The sequence below is a fragment of the Heterodontus francisci genome, chromosome 1 (assembly GCF_036365525.1).
Source record: "Heterodontus francisci isolate sHetFra1 chromosome 1, sHetFra1.hap1, whole genome shotgun sequence".
Classification (NCBI taxonomy): Eukaryota; Metazoa; Chordata; class Chondrichthyes; order Heterodontiformes; family Heterodontidae; genus Heterodontus; species Heterodontus francisci.
The window spans coordinates 256,374,665-256,394,957 of record NC_090371.1 but is presented as its reverse complement, the minus strand read 5'-3'; the positions used below and the strand labels follow the sequence as shown (position 1 = coordinate 256,394,957).

Here is a 20,293-nt window from a genome sequence, read left to right as displayed (position 1 = left end):
GTGTAGTGACCAGAAATGGACGCAATAGTTTAGTTGGGGTCTAATCAGAGCTTTATAAAAGGTCCAGCATAACTTCCCTGCTTTTGTACTCAATTCCTCTATTTATGAAGCCTAAGATCCCATATGCTTCGCTAACTACTCTCTCAATATGTCCTGCCAGTTTAAAGAACTAAGCACATGAACCCCCAGGTCCCTCTGTCCTTGTGCACTCTTTAAAATTGCATTTAGTCTATATTGCTTCTCCCTATCTGTTCTGCCAAAATGCATCACCTCACACTTGTCTGTATTAAATTCCATCTGCCACTTGCCTGCCCATTCTGCTAGCCCATAGTTGTCCAAAATATGGCCCGCCAGCCTCTATAACTGACAGTGGGTTGCCTGTGGTTCTCCTGTTCATGTATGTCAGGTGGAGGGGTAGGTGGGATCTGCATGTGAGGGATGGTGGACGCAAGTCTGTGACAGACAGCAGGCTGAGTGCTGATTGACGGTCTGTGGCACAGGCGTGCGGGGATTGGCAACCCCTGCTGTTTTCACGCAGTTCAGGGAGTGGTCAGGAATGGGAGTGAGGAGTAGAAAACAATTAGCGAGGAGTGACACAGACACACACTTTGGGGGCGGGGGGGGAAGAGGGCGGAGGGTGACACGGACAGGAAAGGGAAGAGACAGAGAGGTGGGGACACAGAGATGGAGAGAGACAGAGAGAGAGAGAGGAAGAAAGAAAGGGACAGAAAGAGATCAAGATCACTCCTGACAAATGGGTATCTATCTGGAATTCTCTGCATCGCTACATCGATTGTGCGGGCAGAGATTGTGGGCAAGCAAAATCACTAAGTCAGTGTTCAACATAGCGATAAGAAACTGAGTCAATAAATTAGTCTTCTCATTTAAAGCTTCTTCACAAACATACACATTAGCTGTTGTTTTGATGAATAGTAAGATAATTTTTTTAGGCCTTTATATTTCCATAATTTTCTCACCAGCCCCCTATGTAGGACAAAAATTGTAATGTGACCCCCCTCCCCATGCGAACAGACACCCCTGTGGTAGCCTATGTCCTGGGTCTTCGCTGTCTGCCACAACTCCAAGTTTGGTATCATCAGCAAATTTTGAACTTTGTATTCCAAGATCCAAGTCATTTATGTAGATGGGAAAAAAACAGTGGTCCTCACACTGAACCTTGGGGAACAACACTGTCTACCATCCTCCAGTCTGAAAAATAATTATTTACCATGACTCACTGTTTTCTGTCCTTAAGCTATTTTTTTTAATCCAACCTGACACTGACCCTCTTATTCCATGAGCCTCCATTTTGATAACCAGCCATTTATGTGGTATTTTGTCAAACACTTTCTTAAAATCCATAAAAGACATCCATTGTTTTCCCTTCATTAACCTTCTCTGTTATTTTATCAAATAATTCAATTAGATTAGTCAAGCATGATCTGCCTTTTACACATCTGAGCTGGCTCTCCTTTATTTTTAAAAAAGAGATGCAGCACTGAAACAGGCCCTTTGGCCCACCGAGTCTGTGCCAACCATCAACCACCCATTTATACTAATACTAACCCAAAACAGGGCTGTGTTTTCGCACCTACACTGTTTGGGATCTTCTTCTCCCTGCTGCTCTCACATGCATTTGAGTTCTCAGAAGAAGGAATTTTCCTCCACACAAGATCAGGTGGCAGGTTGTTCAACCTTGCCTGTCTAAAAGCGAAGACCAAAGGACGGAAAGTCCTCATCAAGGAACTCCTCTTTGCTGACGATGCTGCATTAACATCTCACACTGAAGAGTGTCTGCAGAGACTCATTGACAGGTTTGCGGCTGCCTGCAATGAATTTGGCCTAACCATCAGCCTCAAGAAAACGAACATCATGGGACAGGATGTCAGAAATGCCCCATCTATCAATATCGGCGACCACACTCTGGAAGTGGTTGAAGAGTTCACCTACCTAGGCTCAACTATCACCAGTAACCTGTCTCTCGATACAGAATTAAACAAGCGCATTGGAAAGGCTTCCTCTGCTATGTCCAGACTGGCCAAGAGAGTGTGGGAAAATGGTGCACTGACACAGAACACAAAAGTCCAAGTGTATCAAGCCTGTGTTCTCAGTACCTTACTCTACGGCAGTGAGGCCTGGACAACGTACGTCAGCCAAGAGCGACGTCTCAATCATTCCATCTTCGCTGACTCTGGAGAATCCTTGGCATCAGGTGGCAGGACCGTATCTCCAACACAGAAGTCCTCGAGGCGGCCAACATCCCCAGCATATACACCCTACTAAGCGAGCGGCGCCTAAGATGGCTTGGCCATGTGAGCCGCATGGAAGATGGCAGGATCCCCAAGGACACATTGTACAGCGAGCTCGTCATTGGTACCAGACCCACTGGCCGCCCATGGCTCCGCTTTAAAGACGTCTGCAAACGCGACATGAAGTCCTGTGACATTGATCACAAGTCATGGGAGTCAGTTGCCAGCGATCGCCAGAGCTGGCGGACAACCATAAAGACAGGGCTAAAGTGTGGCGAGTCGAAGAGACTTAGCGGTTGGCAGGAAAAAAGACAGAAGCGCAAGGAGAGAGCCAACTGTGTAACAACCCTGACAACCAATTTTATCTGCAGCACCTGTGGAAGAGTCTGTCACTCTAGAATTGGCCTTTATAGCCACTCCAGGCGCTGCTGCACAAACCACTGATCACCTCCAGGCGCTTACCCATTGTCTCTCGAGACAAGGAGGCCAAAGAAGAAGAACATTAATCCCATGTTCCTACCACATCCCCACCTTCCCTTAATTCCCCTACCTATACTAGGGGCAATTTACAATGGCCAATTTACCTATCAACCTGCAAGTCTTTGGCTGTGGGAGGAAACCGGAGCACCCGGCGAAAACCCACGCGGTCACAGGGAGAACTTGCAAACTCCACACAGGCAGTACCCAGAATCGAACCCAGGTCGCTGGAGCTGTGAGGCTGCGGTGCTAACCACTGTGCCACCCACACTAAGTAACTCAAACCTCTCCAAGTCCTGCTGATTTTTTTCTATGGAAACCTTACCCACCACTGATGTTAAGCTGACCGGTTGTAGTTACTAGGAATGTCCTTACACTCTTTCTTGAATAAGGGTGTCACATTTGGCACTCTCCAATCCTCTGACATCTTCCTAGTATCTAGGGAAGGTTGGAAGATTCAGGCAAGTCCTTCTGTTATCTCCACTCTCACTTCCCTTAGCAATCTGGGATGTAAGCCATTAGGACCAGGTGACTTATCCACCAAGCACAGCCAGCCTTTCCAGCACAGCCTTCCCATCAACTTTCACCCCATCCATTACCTCCAACATCTCTGCTTCTAGCGATATTTTGTCAGCATCCTCTTCCTTAGTAAACACTGACACCAAATACTCATTAAATATTCTAGCCTTGCCCTGTGCAGCTCAGCATAGATCATCCTCTTTATCTACAATAGGCCCCACCCTGCCTCTTACTATTTACATGAGAGTAGAAGATATTTGGGTTCCTCTTTATGTAAAGCATTCTATTCTCATATTCTCTCTGCCATTCTTATTTTCCTCTTCACTTGCCCTCTCAACTTATTGTATTTGACCTAGTTCTCACTTGAAGAATTCACCTAACACGCATCATACACCTCTTTTTTTGTTGCATCATATTCTCTATCTCCCTTGGAGCTCTGGCTTTGGTTCCCTTACCTTTTGCCCTTGTTGGAATGTACCTAGCCTGTACCTGAAACATCTCCTTAAAGATAATCCATTGTCCCGTTAGTTTTTCCTGTCATTCTTTGGGTTCCATTTTACCCTAGCTAGATCCCCTCTTATCCCACTGAAGTTAGCCCTCTTCCAATTAAGAAGTTCTAAATTGTTCCTTGCTCTTCCACATTACTAATATAGATCTTATGGTACAATGATCACTCTTACCCAAGTGTTCCCCAGTTGGACAGAGAACACACTGGTAAAGGAAGTTCTCCTGAACACATGTCAGAAATTTCTTCCCCCTCCTTACCCTTTGGCTCAGTACCAAATCTATATCTGATTTTGCATCTGTGAAACACGTTGGAATGATTTCCTGTTACTCTATAAAAATACAAGCTGTTGTGGTTGCTGCTGCTGCTGCTGAGTGCTGTTGGGTACACACTGTTGAAGGAAGGGAGGAAGAATGCATCCCTAAGGCACCTTTCATGACCCAGGACATCCCAAAGCACTTTAGTCAATGAATTACATCTTTGGTGTAGCCACTAACGAAGCAGCCAATTTTCACACAGTAACGTCTCACAAACAATAATGAGATGATCAGTTAATTTGTTTTGGTGATGTTGGTTGAGGGATGTTATAATCCCCCAGGAAACCACCAACAAAAGAAGAGAATCAAATCCACTGACTGACCCCAATGTAGGACACCAAACCAGACAGACAAGATTTAACTTTTATAAATTTTACATCAACGCTCAAACCAAAACCAACATAAATTAAACATGAAGCAAAAGACAGATCATGGTCAACATATTTACTACAATTTACACCCCCTTAACTATCAAATACAAGAGAGATGGATCTCACGGTTTCACTGGGCAGTCCACCCAGCATATATGGCAACAATTACAGTCACACAGCTCTTCACAACTCTGAAGTTCTTCAGGTAGATTTTCAGCTGCTTTCTTCAAGAACTTAGTCGCTATTCGTCCAACAACAGTTTCCTCTTAATATGAGCTCCGCAGGTGCGGTCTTCACTATAAGGTGCACTTCTCCAGACCTGCTCAGCTCTGCTCACAACAGTCTTGGACTTACCACTCTTTCCTTTATCCAAGTCCTTCAGAGACCAACCTGTGCACTGCACAGCCGGGTCTAGCTAGTCGGCTATTTTAAGTAACAGAAACAGCCCCTGGAATCAGTCTTCATTTCCTTCTGCTTGCTGGCGCTCCACTCCTGCCTGATCTCCCTGATCTGGGTCTAACCAGTGTCAGTTTCCCCGGAAACCTGAAGTTTTTTTTTCAGTTTCTGTTTCAGTTTTGGTTTCCATTTCTGTTTCAGTTCTAGTTTCCCTCGCAGTTAGGGTCCAAAAAAAAAGTTTTGCAACCACAATTCCATCACCAGGATCAAAGTTGGCGGGGACACTGGATGTACCCTGCTCTTCTCCAAAAAAAAAATAAAGTGGATCTTTTACATCCACCTAAACAGGCATATGCATTGATTAGCATCGCATTTGAAAGATAGCACTTTCACCAATGCATCAGTCCTTCAGTACTGGAAAGGAGTTGCTTAAACTCAAGCAGTACTTCTATGCAAACTTGATTTCTTAAGTCTTAGCTCCGCCAATCTGCATTTAAGCTCTCGGAATTCAGGTTAGCAGGGCATATCCCTATGGTGAGAGAGAGCACTCCATATCTGTCACATGGGAAATCTTAACTCCGAATCTCTCAGACGTTTGGTTTGAAGACTGTTAAATATGGTGATGGTTTTCCCCAAAGTGGGATATTCAGCAATCATAAACCATTTTAAATGGATTCATCTTCTGTTAAATAGAAATCAACTTTTTTAGTTAACTGTAATGTTCTTCAACTGTTTGTGCACCACAAAGCAAGTACAGGTTGGACATCCAAAATCTGGCTGTCCAAAAACCGGAATTGTCGGAAAACAGGATATTTTTGAAAATATTCAGATGCAACAGCAGTTTAGTGTCAATTGATCACAACTACTTCAATTAAATTTGAAAAGACTGAAGATATAGCTTTTTATAGTATCCCCCTTAAAGAGTAATGTTAAGTCAACGCTTCAATTTAATTTTCAGTCAATTTCTACCCAATTTATTTTAAAAGTGCTCTGGTTTTCCTCAAGTGTAAGTGGGCTGGTGGGAGGGGATCATGTTGGGAAAGTTTCAGTCTTTAAAGCAGAGCACATGCTGTGAGAAATTCCAGAAAGGCAGAGAAATGTCAGCAGTGACCGACAGATCCTCCCCCTCAACACGCCCCCACTCCCTGACCCAGGGCCGGGCCCCAGTCAGCCAGGGACGGTATTCATGTGGGTAATAAGCCGAGGCCCGTGGTTATCCTTGGGCTCTGGCTGACCCGGAGGGTCTTCACCAGCTCCGTGTACTCAGCTGTCAGCAGCCTAGTGTTGGGAGCCAGAGTGCTGCAGCCTCCATGTGAGGGTGGCTCGGCTAAGGGGAGAAGGCCAGAGCCGGTCATGGGGCCCCGGGAGAGAGATGGAGGAATGCAGCTTTTAAACTGTTGGACTGTATCCATTCTCAATTCCACCATTGGAATCTCACCAACGTTTATTTGACTCACCATCGCCTGAGTTGAGGTGAAGACCTTTTACAAAGTCAATTTAAACATCCATAATCATTTATACATACATTCTGCCAGAATTCATAAAATACAGGCATGCAGTATATGCACTGACAACTCAAGCTGAAAGCCCTTTTCTTCAGTTCTTTTGTTTTATTGTCCAAAATCTGGGAAAATCCGAAATCCGGCACGGTCTCGGTCCCGAGGGTGCCGGATTTTGGATATCCGACCTGTATAGTGAGAAATGGGACATTACAGAAAGGGCAGGGGATTGTACCAAGTTGAGACTACAATCTTAATGTTCTGTCGTTTATCCACCACACAGGCATTTATAGTGATAGCATTGGATTCTGGTACAAATTGGGTACAGACTCATCAGTTCATAGGCCTATGAGCCAACTCAGCATTCCTCCACAGCAGTATGGAGGATGGAGTTTTCATGATATCGTTGCTATCAAAGCTTCATTTCTGTAGCATCAAGCTGTCCAAATCACAGGTTTATGACTTGCCACAGGAATGGTCAAGGAAGAGACTACTATGTCTTTTAGGCAAAATGTTGATAAACATTTGAAGCTTCAGGACTAGGAAGAAAAACAAGGAAGTGGGATGAGTTTTGGATTGCTCTAACAAAGAAGTAGAACAGACACAACGGACTGAATGGCCCCCTTCCCTGCTATAACTTTCTACAGTAAACATTTACTTAATTTTTTTAGTGTCAAGTGTAGGTTCCTGGTATGCTGCCATTTAATTTGGGGCCATCATTGTGATGATTTGTATCAAAAGGGTGTAAAACATTTTGCAACACACCATCAGCTGTCTGTTACTTAAAAACACAACCAAGAGCATAATTTCAGTATGTTGCAAGAAAGTTTCACTTTACTGTAACAGATATTAATCACGATGACTTTACCAAAACTAAGATTTTTACAATTTTTTCTTAAATTGGCACCAAGAACAAACAATAAACGCAAGTTATGTGGGAAATTGCTTGTTTTCTACGCTTACTTGCATCTTCAAATCAACAATGGACTGAAAGCACTGAGCTTAGAAAACTGAATAAGGGATGATTAAAGAACATGACCAATAGTTGTCACTGAGTCACTTAGCCTATCCCCAAATTCAGTATGCAGTTAAGTATTTTAAGTATTTTAATAAACCATTTTGTCACAAACAATTTCTAAAGATAAAAGTTTCTTTATTGTCCAATTAATTTTTTTATTAACTTAGATCATCCTCGTCTCTACGAAATGCGATTGCTATGAATGCAGTTAGACATTTAATTCAACAAAATTCCCCAACCACCACAGACCCATTTACCCAAATCACATTTCACAATAAGTATGACTGAACTGTTACTCACATCATATGAGCTCCTGATTAATTTGAAGATATCAACTTCAGGGTAAGGATCCCCATCGTCACTGAGAAGGGAATGAAGATGAGGGATGGGTGGCAATGTGCTGTCCTTGTTTGTCACACTGTCCAAGTATCTAGAAAATGAAAACAGTTCATGCCATGAAATTCTTCACCTCATTAAATAAACAAAATTAAAGCTGATGACTGTCTAAATTGAGGAGATGGACTTCGGTTTTCTTAACAATTGAAAATCATCGACCAAGTAATAAAGGAGAGTAAGCTGAATTTTATCAGCCCTCTGTGGGTGGGCTGGGAGGCAGGAGGGCCCATAAAATGACAAGGGAAGGCAGTGAGGAAGGTGGTGGTGGGGGTAAAAAAAACAAGAGTGCCCGCTGCCTTCTCAACACTGCTATCTTTCCAGCAGTGGGGAAGGTGGCGTCTGTCCTCCTGCCCAGGGACCAATTGAGCCACAAGTGGCCAATTAAGGGCCTGCTCCCACTGCTGTTGGCATCTTCCCAGCAAAGGAGAAAGGGGGGGGGGTCCTCCGCCTTTTGGGAAGACTGCCAGGTAAACCCTAGTGGCCTCCCAATTCGGTACCCTATTTGGGCACTCTTTGGCCCACGGATGGGCCCCGACAGCAATGGCTGCCCCTGGTGCAACGGCACAGCCTGCCCTTACCAACCTACCCCCTTGTTGGGGCCTGCTTAACACTGCCCTCGTGCCCCCCAGATCCCACTTTCCTGATTGTGAAGGTGCCATCCATCTATGGCATCCTCTTCTTCCTTTTGCAGTCCCAGCAGTGGCCATCGCTCCCGGTAGCACTGCTGAGGCTCCGATTGGCCGGCAGCTCAATTAATTGACTGCCGCTGACGAGATATAATAGAATGCAATAATAAAGGACACATATCCAAGGTTGACTGATACATTTGACATCAGTATTTGTGCACTTGGAAATTACAATAAACAGAGCCTAAATAAACCAAGTTCTACTTTTGCCATCTTTAAGAATTATTTGATACAATCATTTCTTCTGTCAGGTCAAAAGGAGCCATGTATAGATTTTTGTTCAGAAGCATTCAAAGAAGTTACTACACATGGGAATCTTGCTAAAATTACTGAAAATATATCTACTTGTATTCTAACCTGAAAGAAATTTTCTGGAATTAAGTTTTTGAAATGTCATTTACCCACTTTATTGCAGAATTGTTACAACAAACTGATAACCAAAAAAAAGCAAATAAAATTAACTCACTTTCCAAGTATAGTCATGGCCTCTCCATCATCCTTACAATTCAACAGCTTGTCAATATTAGCATCCAGCACAGCAAGAGCAAGTTGAAAGATCACTTTAATTCCCTCAAAGAAGAAGCAGTCCACAACAACAACAGCACTTTCAAAAGGCATTACACTGAGGAAGAGAGTGAGGAACCAGGAGAGCGAGATGGTGGATATAACACCCAAATATTGCATACAGTCATAAAGCTGTGGCACATAATCCCTGGTAAGCTCCTCAAACACGCCTTGATCCACCAATGCTCCTATAGAAAGCAGCAACAAAATAAACAAAATTAAATCTTCAGAATAACTGGTTTCACATTACAAAGCAAAATATTTGTAATGCAATATATTTAACAGACTTTTTCGTTAATTTAGCCATGTTTCTAAATCAGGCTTACTGTCTCTCCCAGGAGATTACATAGTTCTGGGTGGAAAAGTGCATATACTGTGTTGCACAGGTATTATATCTGTATGGGCCAGGCTAAATGAGCCTTTTCCTGTCTGACACTTCAGTATGCAAGGAAAAATAGAAACAACAAAAATCTATATTAAAAAAAAATCCCACATTGTTCTTGAATATCTGATTCAATTGGTGGATTTGGAAATACTAGGAAGATGTACAATAAAAATAAAACATAGGTAAAAGGCACTAACTGAAAATTATGCTTGAATATTTTACAAACATTAAAATATAGAGAATTTATTATAATTTTTTAAAAAACAAATGTGATGGTGTTAGAGAGGGTGCAGAAAAGATTCACAAGAATGGTTCCAGGGATGAGGAACTTCAGTTATGAAGATGGTATGGAGAAGTTGGGACTGTTTTCTTTGGAGAAAAGGCGGCTCACAGGAGATTTCATAGAAGTATTCAAAATCATGAGAGGCCTGGACAGAGCAGATAGGGAGAAATTGTTCCCACTCGTGAAAGGATTAAGAACGAGAGGGCACAGATTTAAAGTAATTGGTAAAAGAAGCAAAAGCAACAGGAGGAAAATCTTTTTCACGCAGCAAGTGGTTAACGTCTGGAATGCACTGTCAGAGAGTGTGATGCAAGCAGGTTCAATTGAATCATTCAAAAGAAAATTAGACTGTTACATGTAAAGGAAGAATGTGCAGGGTTACGGGGAGAAGGCAGGGGAGCGGCACCAGGTGAAATGCTTATTAGGAGAGCCGGTGCAGACATGATGGGCCAAATGGCCTCCTTCTGCACTGTAACAATCGTGTGAAATACAGATCTCAATATTTTATGCCTCACATATAATGTGGATCTGATCCTACAATATAACCAGATTGCCATTTAGGCAGAATTCAACAGTTGGAAGGTGATTTTCAACGACCAGCATCCTGTTTTCACCTTGAAAAAGGTGCTTACACATGCAAATCAGAACCAGTGTTTTCAGATACAAGTTGGCAAAATGTCTGTCATGTACACACTGTCCATTTGTACCTGGTAATGAGCAGCCTAACTAGTGGTCCTTAAAGGGACATCTGGAGGCCACTCCAGAAAACCCCTAGAAATCTTTCAGGAATTTTTGTGGGTCGAGGATTGCTCCTCCTGCAGCCTGCTGTCACTGGCTGGGTGGTCAGCTAGCCCTCTTCCTCAGTACTAATCACTTTCAGCTCAGCTCACCAACAGAGCTTCTAGACTCCCACTCCCAGTGTGACCAGCCAGCGCTCAGTGATTGTCTGGCAATTTGCCCAAATTACGCCCAAAACTGAAAATGCTTTGGCCCTCCTGATATAGACTTCAGATGGGCTGCGCGACTGCTTTGCCATCTTCACTGTGATTTTGGTGAGGACGAGAGGAGTTGAAACCACCATCCACATTGTAGGTGGACTATGCAAGAACAAAACAAGTGCTCAAAAGTACAGTTGGTATAAAGTCACATTCACAACTTTCTCATTCTTGTTAGGGATTCTTCCGGTGTTGGGAAAAATCTCAAGGGCATTAGTGTAAAAAAATAACATTGCTAGCCTGTATAAGCAGAACAAACTGGCATAACCGTACAAGTACAGCAGCCTAGTAGTTATGTTACTTGACTAGCAACCCAGAGATCATGGCCGGTAATTTTCCGGAAGCTAATAAGTCCCGTACCGGGACCAAACACAGGTCCCGAGCCTGCGCGGGCTGACAGCAGGATCTTGGAAGGCATTTTACTGGCAGCAGCCAATAAAGAGGCCACTGCCAGGACTGCCATCCAATTGAGGACAATGGTCCACCTCTCACAGCTGCTGACCTAGAGGGATGCAGGTGACCACTGCTGTGGCTGCAGGAAGAAGAGAGCTCCTCCAAGTTGAGGTGCCCTCAAAGGCCAGGTAAGTTTTGCCATTTAATGGGCTGGGGCCAAGCAGTCAGAACCCAGTGTTCGAAATGCTGAATTCTCCAGTGGTGGCGTTGGAGCTGCAGAGGTGGCAACTGTCCCTGGGGATCCACTCCATGAGTCATGGATTGCCATAAAGGAAGACTATCTCCACCGCCCCCTGCCACAGTTTACCTGTCCTGACGCTGGTAAAGTGCTGGCGGGGGTGTGAAGTGGCTGTTAATAGGCCTAATAATTGGCCACCTCTGGTTGGCAGTGGCCGTGTAACTGCCGTTCCCGCCACTGGGAATATCCCATGGTGGTGGGAAGACATTGGGCTCCCCTCCCACCACCATGTTACAAGGACTCCTGCCTCCCAGCTTGTCTCCAGAGGGCTGATTCAAATGGAATTATATTGAATCATTAATCTGTGGGTTGGCACCAGGAATATAGCCACAAAAGCTTTTTAACTGTTGTATTAACAAGAGAACTGTCTGGTTTGTACATGTTGTTGAATTTTTTTCAGGGCAACTAGGTTTTGAGGTGGGTGGCTGGATTTTATTCGCACGCCACGCTATGTGGCGGCGCGCTTTGAACTTGGCGTCCTTCTGACATGGAAGTGCCGCCGTACAGCCCCTGCGATATTACGCGCGGGGGCTGATTTAAATAGAGGGGACGGAGTGGCCGCCCTTTATGACATAGAGGAGGCGGCAACGGCGTTCGCAGTCACCACGCAGGCGCAGGCGCCATTTTTAAAGGGCTTCAAGCCCTTCAGTAACATTTGAAATTTCAAGGTCCCAATCTCCGGGAAATGAAAATAAATTTTAATTTCAACTCTAAGTCCGGTTTCCCACTCTCCAATGGGTAATTTATATATTAATTGCCCTCTCCCCCATAATAAACTTTTATTAGTATCCCAAACTTTCCCCTTCAAAATTTGTTCCCTTTGACTCTCAACCCCTTCCCACCATCCCCACAGCCAATAAAAATTATTTTCCCCGCTCCCCCACCCCTCCATCCTGAAAATTTTATTCCTCCCCCCCTCCCCACCAGGTTTTCCGAAGGTGCGCGAGGTGCGTTCGGCCACTGTAAAAGCAGTGTGGGATAGTCGCTGCCTGCAGGTAAGTTAATTTAAATCTCATTACTGTTCATTTAAATATTCAGATGAAGGCCCTGCCGTCAAGTGGTGGTGGGGGGGCCGTACCGAGGTTCCCCCCGCCGCCAGTAATATGCGGCAGGCCCTTCTTGACGTCAGGGGTCGAGGCGGGCCTCTGCCCGCTGAATTTTATGGGCCCTCCCGCCGCGACCCTCGTGTCAAGGGGCTGGTAAAATTCAGCCTGGGATGTCTTAAGAATGTAAGAAATAGGAGCAGGAGTAGGCAGTTTGTCCCATTGAGTCTGCTCTGACATTCAATAAGTTCGTGGCTGATCTGATCATGGCCTCAGGTCTACTTTTCTGCCTGCTGCCCACAACCCTCGACCCATTTGTAGATCCCTGGCCAGTGCTGTCCATATCCAAGAATAAATTTAAAAAAGTACTTCAGTACTTTGTGATGTGTTGCGTGCTCAATCTTCAGAGAACTACATCCTTCATTATTTGTATTAATTTAACATTTTTAGGTATTACCTAACTTTTGATACCTCACACTTCACTTTTGGAGATGGCCTGATTAATACTTTAGGATTCTGAACAGTTAATATTGAAATGTGCAGTTAGAAAATGTGTACTTGTTTGGGATGATTCTAGTACTTTTCAAAATCAAAAATGACAAAATCATTTCAATAGCCCCAGCTGCAAGAAATATACAATGTTTTGAGATCAAGTTTCCTTCAATTTATTCTGAACACAATACTGCATTCCACAAGCCAATCATTAATGTAAAATATATAACTACAATTTGATGTACTTATAATACATTGCACTAAAGCTAAATAAAATAGGTTTGATGAGGAAATGATTCTGGAAGATCACGAACAAATACAAATGAAATTTTCTGTTAAATCTATTGCAATAGTTCAGGCAGCAAGCTACAAAATCGCTTCCATTTTAAATAATTTAATTTAGCCCAATTGATACCTGGTAAAATATAATGAAGAAAATACATTTGTAAATGGAAATAAATGTATAGCAAGAAAGTTATTAAAATTCCAACACTTCCAAAGCAGTCCAATTTAGTCACAAAATTCACACAAAGAACTGTAATAAATTAAGAGTGACTGTATAGGTTATTTATTACAGCATCAGTGATATCTATGTTAGATCTGTTAAACATCTGCCCCCTCCCCCGCCCCAAATTTTCTCTTCCTCTCCTGAAGCCACTGCATCATGTATGCTTTCATAAGTTTAGTTTAGTTTAGAGATACAGCACAGAAACAGGCCCTTCAGCCCACCGAGTCTGTGCCGACCATCAACCACCCATTTATACTAATCCTACACTAATCCCATATTCCTACCACATCCCCACCAGTCCCCATATTTCCCTACCACCTACCTATACTAGGGACAATTTATAATGGCCAATTTACCTACCAACCTGCAAGTCTTTGGCATGTGGGAGGAAACCAGAGCACCCGGAGAAAACCCACGCAAACACAGGGAGAACTTGCAAACTCCACACAGGCAGTACCCAGAATTGAACCCGGGTTGCTGGAGCTGTGAGGCTGCGGTGCTAACCACTGCGCCAGCTGACTATTGGTATCTCACCTAATCGTCACAACCTGTTTGTGCTGCCAAGACAGCAAATGCAGCAGATATGAAATTCTCTCCCCAACACTCGCATTTTATCACAGCTGAATCCAATCTTGAACTCATTCAACATTTGTACATACATAGTGTTCACTATAGGTCACTGGATAACAATCAGAAGCAGAAAGAGGAATCTTGTCCAATTGTGACTCTTCCTAACTCACGGCTATTGAAACCAATTTTAGTGGTTGTGCCATCATCTCAGTTGAGATAAAGCGAACTTAGCACAGAGAGGAACCAAATTTGGGTTCTTCCTGTTCTGTAGGACTCAGTCGATGATCTGGCAAGAGGCCAAGGGCCTGAAACGTTAACTCAGTTTTTCTCTCTCCACAGATGCTGCCAGACTTGTTGAGTATTTCCAGCATTTCTGCTTTTACTTCTACTAATTTAAAATGTTCATTCTAGCTGAAGACAGAACCAATAACCATCATAATGGTGCTGGTTCAGTAACTACAATTGGTCTGAAAATGGAATCAAAAGGTGGCAAAAATATGGACAAGCTGAGCAACTGAAAGTGTTTCCTCTCTCCTGGAAAGCAATTTTTTTACATTTCAGCTGTATTGAGTTTCCCGAGGAACAGGGCAAGTTACAGATGCAAAAGAAAAACAATTTTAAAAATTCCTCCAAAGCAAGTATGATGCAATTGTTTTAAACTTATTTCCTCTAGCTCCAAATTACTGGAGGAATTCTGTACACATGAATAAGTGAAAGTCCTTCACTATCTGTACAGAAGCAAGAGCACTTCAACAATGCAGCCTAGTAGTTGTTGAGACTGGTCACTTCTTTTGCCACTACGGTCATAATTTGGTGACTTTTAACAGTAGCAGAGCAAAAGTTGCATCAGCGGAACTGCTTCTGAAACAGCTCTTTTACAATTTAAATTGGATTAAGCATCTGTTATATCAGATAATTAATGTCAACACCTCACCCAGCAATGAACTACCTCCTTTCATTTCCTCAGTGACGTTGTTACTGAGCTACAATGAGATTTTTATGCTAAATTTAGGTCTTTGAGTGTACATTTGACGATATAAAAGAAAATGAAGAAACCGAATTGGATCGACAGACATTGTCACACAACTATTAGCACTCCCTTTGCCTTTGCTCTGTGACATCTCTGTCATTTAATGTCCCCTGCCCCATCACATACATTTCCTTTTGTTCTTCTTCCCCCTCCCCCTTTTCACTTGCTCAAAGCCTATTACATTTCTAGCCTTTGCCAGTTCTGATGAAAGCTCACAGACCTGAAATGTTAACTCTGTTTCTCTCTCCACAGATGCTGCCAGAGCTGCTGAGTATTTCCAGCACTTTGTTTTTATTTCAGATTTCCAGTGTCCACAATATTTTACTTTTATTTTAGTGTTTAATTCACTGTGCTTCTGGATGTCTTTACTTCTGATTTCTATGAAAAATTCTGAATTAGATTAAGTGGACAGCTAAATACACAGAGCGCAGGGTCTTCCCAAACTAAAAATAACAAAACTGAATTCCTGTGGGGTTGCACATGGGGAGTCAAGACCAAAATGTAGGCTTCAGGTGAAGCAGGGTTAGAGAGCAAAGGATAACTGGAGCAGGATACACATACATATCCATGCGCATACATTATCCCTATTTTAAAGCCATACATTCTGTCCTTATTTATGTTTTAATTATATATATACATACACACACACACTCACACTTTGAGTTCATACTATTTAGATAACTGGAGACGCAGATAAATAGAGCTAGTTGGAGTATAGAAGGCTCCCAGCAGCATGGGCTGAGGAATTGGGAGATGCAGAACTGAGGAGCTACAGCAATGTCATTGGTGGAGGGTATAATTACAATATGACAAGCTACATACATAGTTTCCATTAAAAATGTGGACAGACTCTTATAATGGGAAAAAGTTGATGGAAGGTCCATGAAGATGTAAAATGTTTAGTATATTAAGCATAGATCAATAAATACCAAACATATTTAACTTGCAACTTCAAGGAACAGTAATTGTTTTGTAGGAAGCAAATATATTTTTCTCAGTTTTACAACATAATAAAGAAATAATGCAACAATGCTGGTCATAAGTGATGCAAACATTTCACATTATATTACATGCTGGGTGTTAATAAACATTGCTTAAAAAGATCCACATGAACAATTTTACAGAGACAAATTCACAAATCAGTTCTAATTTGACAAAATTTTACATAAAAAACTGTGTTCTTTGTCATCATGATTCAATTTTTGAACTTTCAGTAACTAAGCAACACTTACCAACTACTCGAGTGTTATAGTAATCTGGTAGCATCCGTTCACAGAGCGCAACTAGCAACCAGAAAGCTTCCTCCTCTTTTGCATACAGTAGCAGTACTGAAGTGACAATGTTCATTGCCTGTACATATAGATATTGTTCAGTAAAAAGTTGTACAATCTTTTATATTAAAATCCAATTAGGATATTTTCTGTATTGGTGGTGAAAAAGGCAATGAAAAAGTTACTCAACACTTAGGTTGGATTTTTTGAACTGATGAAAATTAATTTTACAGTTACTACTAAATAATATCGTAGAATTTTACAACACAGAAGTACACCATCACTCTGGCTCTATGCACAGCTATCCACTTAGTCCTGACTTTTTATTGTCTTTCAAATATTTATCTACTTCACTTATTTTGGATTCTGCTCCCATTACTGATCTTTGTGGGACATTCAATATTGTAATAAACCTCTATATATGAAAAAAATCTCCTAAACTTTCTGTTCTAAGTATGAAAATCTTAAAGTTATGCTACAAACTCATCGGCCAGTGAAAATAATATTTTCCTCATTGCCTTACTGAAATCTTCAAAATTTGGAGTACCTCGATCAAATGTCCTCTTAACTTCTTTATTCCGTGAAGAGTCCCAGTTTCTCTAATCTTTCCTCAAACCTAATTCCTCTAATCCTTAGTATTATTTAGTAAATCTCTTCAACGCCATCTCTATGGCCGCCGACAGTAAAGCAGCCGAAACTGGACATAAAGTTCTAACTGTGGCCTAACCAATGATTTTCATAGGTTTAACATTATCACTTTGCTTTTGTGTTATTTATACCCATTTATAAAAATAAGAAACCTTATAATTTTTTTTGTTAGCAGAATTATCAACCAAGCCTACTACTTTTAAAGATTTGTGCATCTGATCTTTGCTTCACTCTAAAAATTTTCTATACCAGGGTTTTTTTTTTGTACTAAAAGCCTTGGATTTGTCAGATGTTTTATTAAGTCTTATTTTAATTTCAATTTCTCTACACATCCAAGGCTTTTGCTGCAGCACCTTTACTTCCTGTGGGAATAAGTTTACCTGCATCCTAATTATCCCCTGTTCGAACAATTCCCATTGTTTGTGCAGTCTATTTTTCTTCCAGTATAACTAGGCTAGTTCCCTTTTTACCTCAATGAAATTTGCTTTTTCCAATCAAGCATCTTCATCTTTGACTGTTCCCTCTTCTTTAATTAGGTTTAATTAAAATTATGTTATTGTTCCTGTTTATTAGTTTAGCTTTACATTATCTACTTGATCCACTTCACTTCTCTACGTCGAAGTGGAAAATTGCCCAGGTACATCCCGTTCTCCAAAAACAGGTTGAATCCAATCTGGCCATTTTTCACCCCATCAGTCTACTCTCAATCAGCAAAGTGATGAAAGCTATCACAGTGCTATCAAGTCACACTTATTCGCCAATTACCTGCTCACCGAGGCTCATTTTGGGTTCTGCCAGGGCTACTCAGCTCCAGACCTCATTACAGCCTTCGCCAAATATGGACAAAAGAGCTGAATTCCAGAAGATGAGGAGAAAGAGTGACTGCTCTCGACATCAAGGCCCACTGTGGCATCAAGAAGTCCTAATAAAACTGAAGTCAATGGAAATCGAGGGAAAACTCTCTGCTGGCTGGTGTCATGCCTACACAAAGCAATCTGGTTCCGGCTGTTGGAGGCCTATTATCAAAGCCCCAGGACATCAGTGCAGAAGTTCCTCAGGATAGTGTCCTAGACCCAACCATCTTCAGCTGTTTCAATGACCTTTCCCCCATCATAAGGGGATGCTTGCCGATGATTGCACAGTGGTTGATTGCATTCGCGACTCCTCAAGTAATGAAGCAGTGCATGCAGCAACACCTGGACAATATTCAGGTTTGGGTGGTAAGTAACATTTGCCCCACACAAGTGCCAGGCAATGACCACTGCCAACAAGAAAGCCTAAACACCTTTCCATGACATTCAATGGCACTAACGTCGTCAAAACCCCCAGCACCAACATCCTGGGAACTCACCATTGACCAGAAACTTAACTAGACTAGCCACATAAATAATGTAGCTACAAGAGCAGGTCAGAGGTTGGGTATTCTGCAGTGAGTAACTCGCTTCCTAACTGCCCAAAGCCTTTCCACCATCTACAAGGCACAAGTCACTGTGTGATGGAATACCACCCACTTGCTTGGATGAGTGCAGCTCCAACGCTCAAGCAGCTCAATACTATCCAGATCAAAGCAGCCCGCCTGATTGACAACTTATCCACCACCTTCATCACTGGAGGTCAATGGCTACACTGTAGCAACTCACCAGGGTTCCTTCTACAGCACTTCCCAAACCTGCGAGTTCTACCACCTAGACGGACAAGGGCAGCCAAAGCATGGGAGCACCATCACCTCCAAGTCTCACACTATCCTGGCTTGGAAATATATCATTCATTCATTATTGCTGGGTCAAAATTCTGGGATGCCGACCGACATCACTATGGGAGTACCTTCCTTCACCACACGGACTGCAGTGGTTGAAGGTGGTGGCTCACCACCACCTTCCCAAGGACAATTAGGGATGGCCAATATATGCTGGCCATGCCAGTGACATCCACATCCCATGAATAAATTTTTTAAAAATCCTGCATTGTCTCTTTCTTCGTTTGACTAAAGGTCATCTGTTATTATAGCCCTGTTCATGCATTTTCCTTCAATTTCTCTATAAATCTTACCTTCTAACTCCTTTCAACTATTTGGGGGTCTATAATACAGTCACAAAAATGCATCAGTTCCCTTCCTATTCCATGTCTCTAACATAATAGATTCAGCATTTTCGCCATGTCCTACATCATTTCTATATTCTAGTGCTGTAATGGAACTTTCACAAGAACATAAGAACACAAGAAATAGGAGCAGGAGTAGACCATATGGCCCATCGAGCCTACTCCAGCATTCAATACGATCATGGCTGATCCCTCAATTCCGACACCAAAATCTGTCTATCCCAGCCTTAAATGATGGAGCATCCACAACCCTCTGGAGGTAGAGAATTCCAAAGATCCATAACCCCCAAGTGAAGTAATTTCTCCTCATCTCAGTCCTATATGTTTGGCCGCTGATACTGAGACTGCGCCCCCGTGTTTTAGATTCCCCGACCAGCGGAAACCATCTCTCAGAATTTTGTATGTTTCAATGAGATCGTTTCTCATTCTTCTAAACTCCAGAGAGTATAGGCCCAATTTACTCAGCCTCTCATAGGACAACCCCCTCATCCCAAGGACCAACTAATGAACCTTTGCTGTACTGCCTCCAATGCATGAATATCCTTTCTTAAATGTGGAGATCAAAACTGTACACATTACTCCAGATGTGGTCTCAACAAAACCCTGTACAACTGTAGCAAGATTTCTTTATTCCTGTACTCCAATCCCCTTGCAATAAAGGGCAACATGCCATTTGCCTTCCTAATTGCTTGCTGTACCCGCATGCTAACTTTCTGCATTCCTGTACAAGCACACCCAAGTCTCTTTGAACATCAACACTTACAAGTTTCATACCTTTTAGAAAAATTCCACTTTTCTATTCTTACGACCAAAGTCAATAACTTCACACTTCCCTACATTCTACTCCATCTGCCATCTTGTTGCCCACTCACAACCTGTCTTTGCAGCCTCTGTGTCCTTCCCACAGCTTACCTTTCCACTTACCTTCATTTCATCAGCAAACTTAGATACATTACTCTCTGTCTCTTCATCGAAGACATTAACATAGAATGTAAATAGCTGACGTCCCAGCACTGATCCTTGCGGCACTCCACTATGCACCGCCTGCCAACTTGAAAATGCCCCATTTATGCACACTCTTTGCTTCCTGTCCGTTAATGAATCCTCTATCTGTGCTAATATATTACCCCCAACTCCATGAGCCCTTACAGCATCCGCAGTATTTTGTTTTTATATCAATGAGCCCTTATCTTGCTCATTAACCTTTTGTGTGGCAACTTATCGAATGCCTTTTGGAAATCCAGGTATACAACATCTACTGGTTCCCCTTTATCTACCCT

General features: G+C 42.5%; 1 protein-coding gene across 2 annotated transcripts in view; it reads right to left on the bottom strand.

Moving 5' to 3' along the window:
- tbc1d9 (TBC1 domain family, member 9 (with GRAM domain)) overlaps nt 1-20,293 on the bottom strand; it is a 150,655-nt gene that overhangs the window by 50,627 nt on the left and 79,735 nt on the right. For both annotated transcript variants that reach the window (XM_068043405.1, XM_068043409.1), the window contains exons 11-13: nt 16,227-16,344; nt 8,900-9,185; nt 7,652-7,781 (exon numbers count right to left, since the gene is read on the bottom strand). In XM_068043405.1, the coding sequence (XP_067899506.1) occupies nt 7,652-7,781; nt 8,900-9,185; nt 16,227-16,344 (534 nt within the window). The remainder of the gene's footprint in view (nt 1-7,651; nt 7,782-8,899; nt 9,186-16,226; nt 16,345-20,293) is intronic.